Source organism: Prunus mume, linkage group LG1 (genome assembly GCF_029339155.1).
Source record: "Prunus mume cultivar Tortuosa linkage group LG1, ASM2933915v1, whole genome shotgun sequence".
Lineage (NCBI taxonomy): Eukaryota > Viridiplantae > Streptophyta > Magnoliopsida > Rosales > Rosaceae > Prunus > Prunus mume.
Window position 1 is genome coordinate 1,283,145 of NC_142698.1, and position 13,382 is coordinate 1,296,526.

Below are 13,382 nucleotides of genomic sequence, written 5' to 3' on the forward strand. Positions count from 1 at the left end.
GTATTTTTAATTCTTATGTTACACTTTCAATTTATATGCATTTTTGAATTTATATTTTATGTAATGTTAAACAGACGACGATGGTGGAGAGGAGCCAGTTGGTTCTTCAAGAGTCCGCCTCCTAACTTCCTCCCGAGACTCCGATCGAGTCTGTGAATCCTCCGCATGATGCTAGATTTCAGATTTTGACGCAGACGTTGGATTAGACTCTCGGGAGGAGGCCGGGAACGTATTGTAGGGGATGGGAATGCCCGGAGGAACCTCGATCGCGGTCATCGTCGCGAGCAAGCGATCGGTGACGGTTTTGACATCGCGGGTTGCCGAGCTTGAGGGTTAGATGTCGGTGATTCTGCAGTCTCGCGCGGTCCGGGATTCCAATCCCGAATTTTGGTGCGTCGACCTCCGAGCCCGTCCACCCCGAGCATCCCAGACACCACTGCCCAGACGCCATACCTCCGAGCCGCATACCTCCGAGCCGCATGTGGCAGATGACCAAGTAGATTTTGGAACATTATTTGATTAGTTTTTTATTTTTATAATTACTTTTACAATTTGTATACATTTCTTTTATTTTATATAATAGATGTTTTCTTTACGATTAATCTTTTTATTGTAATTTCATTTTAATTAAAAAACAAACCAAATTTATTTTTTTACAAAATTAAAAATCAAATAATAATACATTTTTTTAATAATATATATTGCTTTTGCGCGACGAAACGTAAATCGTCGCGCAAAAAATTTAAATAACACGTCGACAAATATATTTTAATCATGCGCGATGAATAATTTCGTTGCGCAAAATGTGCGCGCGACGAATATGATTTCGCGCGCAAAGTTCATGCACTAGCGACGGAATAATCTGTCGCGCGATTTTCTCGCGACGACCATTTGTTGTCGCGCAAATATTGTGCGGCGGACAATGAGGTCGTCCCCAAATATTTTTTAAACGAAGTTGTTATCGTGAACGCATAACCGCGCGACGAATTGTCTTTATTCGTCGCAAATCCTTTCTTCACGAACTTTGCGCGATTTAAACTTCATCGTGCATAATTATGTGCGACTAAAATCATTTTTGCGCGACGAAGACCCCTTCGTCACGCAAAGACTAAAATGTAGTAGTGTATAATCTTCTCTTCTGATATAGATAACACACATCAAAGAAATAGAAGACATTGCTGTTAAAACTAAAAGGTACACACATTCTATACATAACTCTGTTATTAGATCATTGATCCCATCCTCAACCCTAAAAAAAGCTCTTGATTTTTGAACATATATGCCAACCATATTCAAATCCACTAGGATCGGCAAAGCCTATAGATGTTCTAAAGAACCACTCGTAAGGTGGATTCATTTTCACCAAAGCCAAAACAAGCATGAGACAGATGTTCTAAGCAACTACTCTGTTTCTTTCTAAATAATGTTGCCTCCATCAAAACACCAAGAGCCATTAAAGGCAAATGAGCTATACTTGACCTCTATAAAAAAGACAACAATAATCAACTGAATACAACAAGCCAACAAGCTTAGCTAAGAAACTCAATTGCAACCATCACTAACCAGAAACAACAAAAGAATTGTAGTTAAAAATATATACAACAACTTAACCTAAATCCATAAACTCATCTTACTACTAATTATACAACAACACATTCCTCGTTCCTAACTTGTCACAATTTCAAAGACTTCAATTGAAAGGTGAGAGATTAAAAAAATTACCATTTGCACCAGACGCATTGCCCCTACCTCAAACAACAACCTGGCAATCTCTTGACCCGCCGGCCAAAGTACCCAATCCACCTTTCGATTTAAAGAGAAACCGTCAAGCCACTGCACAAAACCCTCAAGAGCCGCCGCCTCAGCCTCCACCCACCTCTCCGAAACTCAACCCTAGCCAAAAGCTTCAACCATAAGATTAGTTCTATTTGGTTAGCATGCCAATAGTTATGTAAATCTGAAAATAGATTTAATGTTATATTGCTTATAAACCTGAAAATACATTTAATGTAATAATTTAAATTTATGCATTGAGTTATCAATCCATGGTGGAGCCGCCGTGCAAGGGCAGAAATTTTTCAACGGGTGGGCTAGCTAAAGTTATTAGCTTTAAAATTTAGTGATTATTTTTTTTTGGTACTTACCTATAGTCTTTCTAGAAATAAAAGTAAACATTAAATCATATAAACCAAGCTAGTTCATAGCTTCATAGACTAATTTTCAATAAGTTTTAACATAAACCAAATAGGGTTTAACACCATAGTGGATTGAACATCTAAGATTTTTTTACCTAGATTGATCTTAGGTTCTTTCATGCATTCATATTATAGATGAAAAGTTATTTTATGTAAAAATATTGACTAAGTATGAAAAATGAGTTTTCGAAATAATCATTTTCTTAAGATAATTTTTGGCGGCTTTTATTCCTTACACATCAAATAAGAAAACTTGATTTTATGGGATTTTAGTATGAAGTATATATTGACTTAATGAGCCAATATTTTTAGCCTAAATCATATTTTGCACTAAAACCGATTTTTCATATTTTGATTGAGTGGGAATTTGATTTTCTAGTATTTTTATTTGAATCCAAATAGGGGGTACTTCCTTATTTACATTGTAAACTTAAGTAAATGGAGTAATATAAAAATAAATAAAAGTAAAATGACAAAGACATTTATATAAGTTTTATATAAGGTAATCTGTACAGCGCCACTAACTGGGCTAATACTGAAAATAAGTTATATATATATATGTATATATATATATATATCCTTCTATTGAGGATCCTCAAATAATTTTATTTGAGGGACGCCCTTTAGGGTACCCTACAATTTTTTTTCCAATGATCAAAACCATCTATTTTTTAGGTCTTCATTCATAGATCATCCTTACAAAAAATTAGACAATTTGGAAACCGTTTCGACATCCAATTGTGTCCTACAAAATCAATGAACACGGTGCTTCAAGAAAGTACTAAAATTTCAATAACTCAATTGAATGATCAAATGATATCGGATTCAAGTAATTTTTTGTAGAGATGATCTTTGAATGAGTATCTACAAAATAGATGGTTTGGATTAGTGAAATACAATTCATAGTGGCCCTACAAGGGGTGTCCCTCAAATAAGCTTATTTGAGGGATCCCTCAATGGAAGCTCTCTGTATATATATATAAGTTTTATATTTTTTTTCTTAAAAAATCACATTGGGCTACAGCCCACTTTAGCCCTTAGTGTGGTTCCGCCCTTGCTGCCGTGGTCTTTATCCGTAAGGTCTCCACGGTGTAACCCACCCTTGCAGAGAAACCGTCCGCATGGCGTCCTTTGGGGGTATTTGTTTTCATGGTAAGATGATGATGACCGTGCTATAAGGGTAAAGTTGGAATAGAACTTGTAAAATAATATAAATAAGAACCGGCTTACTACAACTTGGACCGGAACAAATTATATATATACTAAAACTGAGTTCACGATTTCACTGTTCCTAGAAGCTGTAGCTTAGCAATAGTGAATTGCCGATTTTGCCCTTTACTGAATTTTTCCTATGTTCCCTTTTGCCCCTTCTCATTCACATCTCTTTCGATTCTAAGGTTTCGTCGCTGAGATTTCGATCCGTTTGAACCGGTTGGTTGGGCTGGTTGGGGGCAACCATGGAAGATCGAGTTCACATTTTGCATGCGTGGGGGGCCGTCGATTTTCCTTTGGGGAGGCGCGCTGCAAATCCAGCCGCCCTTTTGGTCTTTATCTCATCGGTTTTCCTCTCAGATGTTGCGTTCGTGTGTTGCCGTTCCAGCTGCGCTTCATCCTTCTTCTCATCGCACGGGTTTAGCTCAAAGGATTTCTAGGTTTCGTAAAAAAAAGGTTGGTTTTAACATTTTTTTGGTTTTCTAGGTTGGTTTATTCATTTGTCATGTTGAAAATTGAGAAGTAAATCAGAAATTGAGTTTGGTTTGTTCTTACAAGGAGGAAGATCTAAGGAAAAAGAAATGGAGTAATCAATATGAGAACCCCCAGTCTGCTCATCAATCTGGTAATTGATGTCTGTGTGGTTGATATTCTGTTTGTTTGTGGTTTATAGGCGACTCCTTTTTTTTTTTTTTTAAATTTTACTTTTATGACTCCAGATCAGAATTATAATTCTAATAGATGTTATATATTTCCTGTTTGCGTGTGGTTATAGATTTTCTGTGTGGCTGATTTATTTATTTATTTATTTTTTCTGTTTGTACTTATCTTGATTGTTTTCCGATTAATTGTTTCATATGTGATCAGTTCAACAGTACTCTGATATATATGTTTTGATGTTCAACTACGAGTTTGTCATACATATGTGTGTTTAATGTCAAGAAGAGGTCTTTGCAAGTAAGACTTTGTACTTATTTGTTGAATGTTATGTTTCTTCTTTCGCTTGGCCTCTCCTTTAGAAGTAGTTTATGGGCACAAACCACCAAAGCTTAGTTACTGTGTTACTGGGTCAAGCTCTATACCACAGGTTGGCAAGAACTAAGGAATTGATTCCATTTTAAAGTAGTTGTGTCACAATTACATGAAGCTCAAAGGCACATGAAATTTTGCAGATAAGAAGCGGTGGGATCATGTTTTTCTGGTAGGAGATTAGGTCTATTTCTGCCTACAATCACATAGCCAATGCTTTTACGCTTTCACCTTGAGGTTACAGCCCTTTTCAGATTTTAGAAAGAATTAGAGCACTGGCTTACAAACTAAAGATTCCTGCTTCAACCAAACTAAAGACTATCTTTCATGTCTATCGCCTTAAAGAGAAATTGGATTCCCTTCCCAAAGTTTGTTAAGAAGGACCTAGAGGTCAAGCCTGGTTAAATTAAACAGGGCCCGGAGATGCAAAGGCAGACAAAATATAACAGAGGCCTTAGTGCACCAAGTAACTACCAGAAAAAACACTATGAAGAACGTTTATTAAACCTGAGGTGGATTTCCAGAACTTGCCTTGGCAACAAGGTTACTTTAACAGAGAGACATTTTTCTGTACAGATTTTGCTCAAGCTAATTTTTTTGGTTTAATGAAAAGATTGTGCATATATAAAATGCTCAAGCTAATTTCTTCTCCGATTTTTCTGTTTTTTCTTCCTTTTTCTTCTTCTTTTTTTAAACCATGTTTTCTTTTGATATTTTGCAGGTGGTCTTTTGTTGCTTTAAATAGAGCAGTTTGGTTGGTGTTTTCAATTCTGTTAAGCAAGGGGTGAGTTTCTAGGCTGAAATTCCAATTAATTGTTTTAAGTTTTGTGAATAGAGCATAGAACTTAGCTAATGGCATCAATTGACAATTGGTTAGTGTTAATTTGTTGTTGTAATGATAGGTTTAGATGATTACAATATCTGAATATGTTGGTAAATCCTTTTGAGTATTTTGGCAATTGGGTACTTGAGAACTCCTAGCATGGGGAGAGAGTGAGAATGCGTAATTGATTGGAGGGAAAAACATGGTGTCTTTCTCTTTGTGTGTATGTGGGTCAGTGGGGAATCAATCACTGGCCCTGTGTTCTGAAGCAGCGTTTATGAGACGCTGCCATTTTTCTGTTGCAAATTGCAATTGGTTGGTATTTAAAGTAGTGGAAAATTTTCAAAACATTTCAAAGTGGTCCTAACTCCAATTTTCTGTTGTTTTTTGGTTTTTGAATTTGTTTGTTTCTTTTGTTTTTGTGAAATTTTTTATTCAATACTCTCTCTCTCTCTCTCTCTCTCAAGGAAAGCAGAACTTGAAAAGCTATTATGATCAGTAGAGTAACAATAATATTTAGAAGTGAAGAATCACTTTATCTCTTAATTACTAGGACAACAAAAGTTGAAAACGTTCTTTTAATCCAATAATATACTTACAAAGGTTAGAATTAAAGAATCACTTTATAATACTTCAATTGACCTGCTACTTTTATTGGATTTTTTAGTATTTTTTTAATAACTCTCATATCATATTAGTACATCCACCACACAGACACATCTTTCCTGCTCTATTTTTCGTCTATCTTGCTTCTAAAAAGTTAATTATTAATTTTTCTTGAACATGGTTTTCTTTTGTTTGTTGTAAAAAAAAAAAAAACAGAACAAAGAAAAAAAAAAAAAAAAAAAGGAGAGAAACTTTTGTATATTGAATGAGAGAATTGTCAACCTCATAGAGAGCCAACACACAAACCGACATTTCGTGTTAAAAAAGGGAAATTCCAAATGCAATACCTGCGAGTCTCGAGACTTTTTATTTGTCTTCTCCTTTTAACACTCCTCATCTTGACATTCTATCTTTCCCTCTGTTTTCTTTAATTTGCTTATTTTGAACCACTAACAGAGCAATGGGATTCCCAAATTTTTTCAAAACTGAAAATAGTTGATATAGAAATTGGAAGAAAAGGTGGAACTGTTTTTTTCCCTTATTTTCTAATTCTGTGTTTAAGGAAAAGAAATTATTAACGTGTTGGATTTGGTGAGATTATCTCTATAGCTCTTGGACATTTTTATTTTTATCTGAATTTTGATCAGTTTGAGTCATAGTGTTTATTAGTGCTACATATTTTACACTTTTTTTGTGATTGAATGTGTGAAAATTTTTGTATGTTTGGCTTCTGTTTTCTTTTATATCTAATTTTTTGCCGGCCTTTCAGAGCCATTGTTTAGTTGTAGTCTATGATAAATGATGGGAAACATTACAGATTTGGGGGTTCTCATTACAAGCGATGGTCTTTTTAGTTGTTTACTCTGTTGTCACTAGCTGGATTTGGCTTTTTCTGGGTTTGAAATTGTTTTTATATTTTATATGCTTTGACAAATTCTGATTGAATTTGAACTCTAAACCTTAGTGTTGAAAGATTTTTGCAATAAAGGATCCCTTATATATATTCCCAATGTGTCTTCATTTGGTTGTAAATATACACAAATCAATGTCTTTGTGTGTGATTTGAAGGATTGCTGAGGTGTGGGAAGAGTTACAGACTGAGGTGCATAAATTATCTGAGGGCTGACTTGAAGAGAGGGAACATCACTGCTGAGGAGGAAGAAACCATTGTTAAGTTACACACTGCTTTGGATGATAGGTATATATATACCCTCATTTTTTAATTAAATAAGTATCTTTTTATATAGTTCTCTTTGGCCAGCTTTTCTTTCTGTATAATATATCTATGCTCAGAAAATATGAATGTAACCATTCTCAATTCGCTCTTAGTTTGTGAGTTCTAATTTTATTAAGATCCCTCTTTGAACAGGAGAAATCCGGTAGCCTGATACTTTATAGAACCCCTTAACTGCCCTAAAAAAGAGAACCTATCTGGTAGCCATGTTTCCTAAATTTAAGATCCCCTTAACTATTAACAATTGCTCAACATATCAGATAAAAAAGGGAACTCATCTTGCCCAACTAATTGAAAAAGCCGATCTAATTGTTTGGTGTTAATTGTTGTTGTAGTGATAGATTTAGATGTTTACAATATCTGAGCATGTTGGTGAATCCTTTGAGTGTTTTGACAATTGGGCTTTCTTTTTTTGTTTTTGATTTTCACATTGTTTAGTTTATAGAGTTTTTGTACAAGTAAAGAAAGCCTCTGGATTACAAGGTTGTAATTTGATATGTACGCTTTTGCTGTTGTTTTTACTCTGAATTTTATCATTAGTTTTGTTTTCAATTGAGGATCCATATACATTAGCTATTGTTTTGTTTACAAAGGTTAGAACTAAAGAATCACTTTATAATATTTCAATTGATCTGCTACTTTTATTGGATTCCTGGGTATTTTTTTCCTTCTTATTTGACTTCCATATCATATTAGTACATCCACCATATAGACACATCTTTCATGCTCTATTTTTTGTTCGTCTTGCTTTAAAAAGTTTATTATTAAATTTTCTTGAGCATGGTTTTCTTTTGTTTATTGTAAAAAAAAAAGGAGAAACTTTGGTAGATTGAATGATAGAGTAGAGAGCCAACACACAAACGGACATTTGCTGGTGGAAAAGGGAAATTCCAAATGCAATACCTACGAATCTTGGGACTTTTATTTGTCTTCTTAACACACTCTTCATCTTGACATTCAATCTTTTCCTATGTTTTCTTTAATTTTCTTATTTTGAATCACTAGCAGAGCAATGGGATTCCCAACTTTTTTCAAAACTGAAAATGGTTAATATAGGAAATGGAAGGAAAGGTGGAACTGTTTTTCCCCCTTTTTTCTTTTCTTTTCTATTTCTGTGTTTAAGGAAAAGAAATTATTAACGTGTTGGATTTGGTGAGATTTTCTCTGTAGCTCTTGGACATTTTATTTTTATCTGAATTTTGATTCGTTTGAGTCATAGTGTTTATTGGTGCCACGTATTTTACGGTTCTTTTGTGATTGAATGTGTGTGAAATTTTTTGTGTATTTGGCTTCTGTTTTCTTTTATATCTAATTTTTTGCTGGCATTTCATAGCCATTGTTTAGTTGTAGTCTATGATAAATGATAGTAATGGATACCAAATAATATTCCTGTGCTTTGTGGGAAAACAGATGAAAAGGAACAAAAAGTAAAAAAGGGAATCTAAGATTCAAAAACTTTTATGTTTTTATTCTCTGTTTTAGAAACACTTGCTTTTGTCCCCCAACAAAAACAATCAATTCATCAGCTGTTGATGGATTACTCTAAATTGTGTTTGTATAAAGGCATTTTCCATTGAAATTATGATTTAGATAAGTGGTATGATTGATTTTTCATTGAATTGATGAATTGAGTATATGTTATATTAAACATTTGACTATGGTTATGAACCGGACATGTTCAAGGTTTAGTATTTTTTAAATCAAATTAATGAACTTCGCATCTATTATTCCTTTTTTTTTTTTTTTTTTGTGAACAAAATTTTGTAATGTGCATTGGCGGATGACACTAATACTTATGAGATAAGTGAGATTATGAATGAGGATTACTGTAATGAGTTTTTGAAATTCTCTGTTTTTCACTTTATAGGAAAAAATGGAAAATTGTTGTTGATTCTATTAGTATAATTTTTTTAGGCACCGTGTTTCTGGGATTTTGTTGCTTGCTGAGTTTATTCTCTATGTTTTTCATTTTGAATCATTACAACTGAGGTATTCTAGCTATCTCAGCCTTTGATTGTTGCTTTTGATTGAATTGGTTGATAAACAAGAAGATAATTTCTTAGAATCTCTGTTGATAAATGAGTAATTGTTGATAACCTTTCTTTCCTTTTTCTTTCCTTTGTTGCATCAATTATAATAAAACTTGATCCAATTTAAGAAAATGCACAAATTGGTTAATCAGATTCCATGAATTATATGTGAATAATATGCAAATTCATAAAAACAAACGTATTAATTCATTAATCAATTATAATGAATGATGTCAAAAAAAAAAAAAAACTGAGTAATTAGTTTTGACCAAAGGTTGGTATATTAAAGCTAATGAACTAATGAACCAAAAGTTGATGCCTAAAAGCATGACGAATGTTGCTTTTCATATTTGATTTTCAAGTCTATTGATGTGCAAAATAGTTAGGTTTAATGTATGCTAGGAATGTATCATTGATGGTGTGTCAAAATAGTTAGGTTTAATGTATGCTAGGAATATCTCATTGGTTAAGTGTCAATAAAATCTTTGTTTTTGTTCTCAATTACTGTTTATGCCATGCTTGAACCCGAAGTATAAGATGTGATGATAATTGAAATCCCTAGAGACCAATCTTGCTTCTGATTTTATTTTCAACTAATTTGCTTAGAAAAAAAAAAGGCATAATTTCATTGCTCACTATTGATTAAAGGTATCTACTTTTCTTTTGGCTGAGTGATACCTCTCTTAAAGATTTTATGAAAGCTAGCTGAGACTATATGTAATTCATAGTCTCAGGCTGCTCATTCTTACTAATCAAGAAATCTATAATCTAACAAACTAAATCACCAACTTTATCACTAACTTTTTAGAGTTAATAGGATACTCAAATATAACAGATCAGTTATATAATTAAGGATACACCATGTGTCAATATCTTTGCCTACGATTTTCTGACCTTGGTTGTAATTGACAGATACAATTTTTGCTGCTGATCTTGGCGAGAACCTTGGCTTTTGCATGGGTAATTTCTCTCTCTCTCTCTCTCTCTATATATATATATATATATATGAAAGTTTGAAAATTCAAAAGTAATTAGCTTAGAAGTTGCTGCTTTTAATGTGTTGTTACTTCTTTCTTACATTTTATTTAGAGCATGTATGTGTGTGTATATATATATATATTAATCAGAATGTATATATAAGTCATGTGCTTTCAAACCATAATCACAAACAGAATCTGTATGTTTTTATTTTTTGCTCTTTTGATTATTCCTTGATTTCATTTTTTCGGTTGCGTTTGTTATAGGTGTTGTCTTAACTGCGTTTTCGACTATTGATAGCTCTTCCCATTGTTGTTAGGCAACAGGTCAGTTTTCTATTCGTCTTCTGAAGAAGTCATGCATATCAACTGTAGAAAATTGGTTTTTGGATATTGTTTCATTTGAAAATTGTTATTTCTGTGGTTATGATGTTCTTGCGTATATCTGGTTTGCTTGGTTAGGCTGCAGAAATTGTGTTTAATTTGTTTTCAGATGTTGTGTTTGAAAAATCTTATTTTTATAGCTGCAGTACTGTTGGTGTGTGTCCATTTTGCTTGATTAGGCTATAGATGTAATAAAAATATTATAAGTTAACTCATGCTTTTTGTTTTGTGATGTAGGAAATCCTCAATTGCTTTTTTATACTTATTGGCAAAATATGTGTGATGACATTTTGTACAAACTACAAAAAGCTTTTCTAATGCCAAATCTTATTTTGTCAGAATCTGAATTAAAAAATTCGCTTTTGTTTGAATTAGAACAACTTTTTAACACATCATCTAGCTCTTTAAAAGATCATTATCTTCCAATGCCTGATGAACATAAAATGTCAGAAATTAGAATTAAATTGCTAAGAGAAGAGTTAAATTATGATGTTCATCATTTAAGAAAAGAACACTCAATTTTGATAACACAGCTAAACAAAGGCCAAAGAGATGTATATGATTCTGTGATTAATGCTGTGAATGAAAAAAAACTAGGCCTTTTTTTTGTTCATGGCCATGGAGGAACTGGAAAAACTTTTTTGTGGCATACTATAATAAGTAAAATTAGATCTGAAGGTAAGATTGTTTTAGCTGTTGCTTCATCAGGAATAGCGTCATTATTATTGCCAGGTGGTAGAACAGCTCACTCTAGATTTAAGATTCCCTTAATTGTTACCAATTCCTCAACATGTCAGATTAAAAAAACAACTCATCTTGCTAGATTGATTGAAAAGGCTGAACTAATTGTTTGGGATAAAGCTCCTATGAATCATAAACATTGTTTTGAAGCATTAGATAAATGACTTCGTGATATTTTATCACATCAAAATGCTCCATTTGGTGGCAGGCCTTTTTTACTAGGTGGTGATTTTAGACAAATATTACCAGTTATTCCAGGAGGAACAAGAGAAGAAATCATAGACGCCTCTCTAAATAGCTCTTACTTATGGCCTTATTTTAAAATATTATGTTTAAAAGAAAACATGAGGCTATCAAAAAAAGGGTTGAACAGTGAAGAAAAACAGAAAATAAGTGAGTTTGCTGCCTGGATTCTTCAAATTGGAAATGGCCAAATAATTGATATAGACGATCCAAATGATGAAGAGGCACCTTGGATTGAAATTCCTCCAGATTTACTCATTCAATCAAACATAGATCCTATTCAATCAATTTTTTTGGCAACTTACCCAGATTTCGACAAAATTTTGCCGATTTTGCTTATTTAAGGAGCGAGCCATTATTACTGACTCGAATTCTCTTTGTGAGAGATAAATAATTACATAATAGACTTATTGCCTGGAGAAAACGCATTATCAACCAATTTTGAAAACATTTGTATGATCTATTTCACAGAATTTCTCAATCAACTTGAATTCAATGGTTTGCTTGAACATAGTTTGACTTTAAAAATAGGCATGCCTATAATGTTATTGAGAAACCTAAATCAATCTTCAGGTTTATGTAATGGAACAAGATTAGTTGTGACCCAAATGGTTGATAGAGTTATTGAAGCAAAAATACTCACTGGTAGCCACATTGGCCACAAAGTGTTTATACCTAGGATCGTTCTTTCAGCAACAGAAAACAAATGGCCTTTCATTTTTAAAAGGCGCCAATTCCCAATTAGACCATGCTATGCTATGACAATAAACAAAAGTCAAGGTCAATCTTTAAAACAAGTTGGGTTATATCTGCCCCAACCTGTTTTCACTCATAAGGGCAGACTTTATGTCGCGTTATCTAGAGTTACGTCTAGAGAAGGCCTCAAAATCATAATAGATAATAATAACGAAGTGCCAAATAAGTACACTAAAAACATAGTGTACAAAGATGTTCTTCAAAATTTACTCTCATTCCTGTCGATGGAAAAGAGCGCTCTGCATATTTTTATATTATAGAATTGAGTGGGACTGTGGGTAAGCGATAGTTAAAACATAGACATGTTATATGACTCATTGTTCTTTTTTTGTGTTTATATGCAAGTGCTAACTATTTTCTTTATTGTTAGGTGACAATGAATCCATGCCATTCATTGAGGCTCTGCGACAATTGTCTTTTTCAGTTGGTAAGGTTGTGGTATATGGCTGTTTTTTTAAGGAACTATGAGATAATTTCTTCGCCCGCATGCTTGATTCGGTTGTTAATTATGTTTTTATGCTGTGTGATCAAAATAGATCATTCAATTATTGTCGTTGGAGTCGCTGAGAGAAGGAAAACCTCATCCCCTTCATTGCAGCCCTCTCTCTCTTTCTTCTCTCTTCCTTTCTCTCCTCCGTTGCGAGCGATTATCTGGAGGCTTCGACTTTATAGGAGTGGGTCTGTGTTATTGATTTGCAAATTTTATCCAAATACTGAAATTGATTTGATTGTGTTATTATTTTCATGAAATCAGGTTAAACAATTTAGTTATTAAAATACTATATGATTGCTTTTGGTAAGGTTTTCTGTTTGGTTATTAAAAATTAGTGGTAAACCAGAAATCGGTATTTGGATATGCTGGTTCTTTTGTTATAGGGTTTAGGATAGCTCTGTTTTGGTAAGCAGGATGTGCTTTGCTATTTGGTAGCTCTGTTTAAAGATATGTTCGTTCTTTTACTACAGGGTTTTAATTCAAATTCGTTCTTATACTGGTTTATGAGACTATGGATCTGAATTTGATAATTTTTGTTTTGGTAGGGGAAAGAAAATTTGGAGTGTGATTCTAAGGCTGATTGCAATGTTTTAGCATAGTTGACTTGAAGAAGACTGGTTTAGGAAATATATGTGGGATTTGAAAACTTCTAAATTGGA

The 13,382-nt window shown here is 33.4% G+C and overlaps 1 protein-coding gene and 1 pseudogene across 1 annotated transcript; both read left to right on the forward strand.

Moving 5' to 3' along the window:
- Nucleotides 1-3,677: 3,677 nt before the first annotated feature.
- On the forward strand, nt 3,678-11,818 carry LOC148920645 (uncharacterized; annotated as a pseudogene).
- Nucleotides 11,819-11,898: 80 nt separating this feature from the next.
- Nucleotides 11,899-12,594, forward strand: LOC148920646 (uncharacterized). The gene has a single exon (XM_089044013.1). It carries the CDS (start codon nt 11,930-11,932, stop codon nt 12,488-12,490), a length of 561 nt encoding a protein of 186 aa, XP_088900139.1. The 5' UTR covers nt 11,899-11,929; the 3' UTR covers nt 12,491-12,594.
- Nucleotides 12,595-13,382: the final 788 nt, after the last annotated feature.

Bases quoted from the DNA above. Each gene is read 5' to 3' on its own strand.
- LOC148920646 (XM_089044013.1), top strand. From the start codon at position 11,930: ATGATCTATTTCACAGAATTTCTCAATCAACTTGAATTCAATGGTTTG.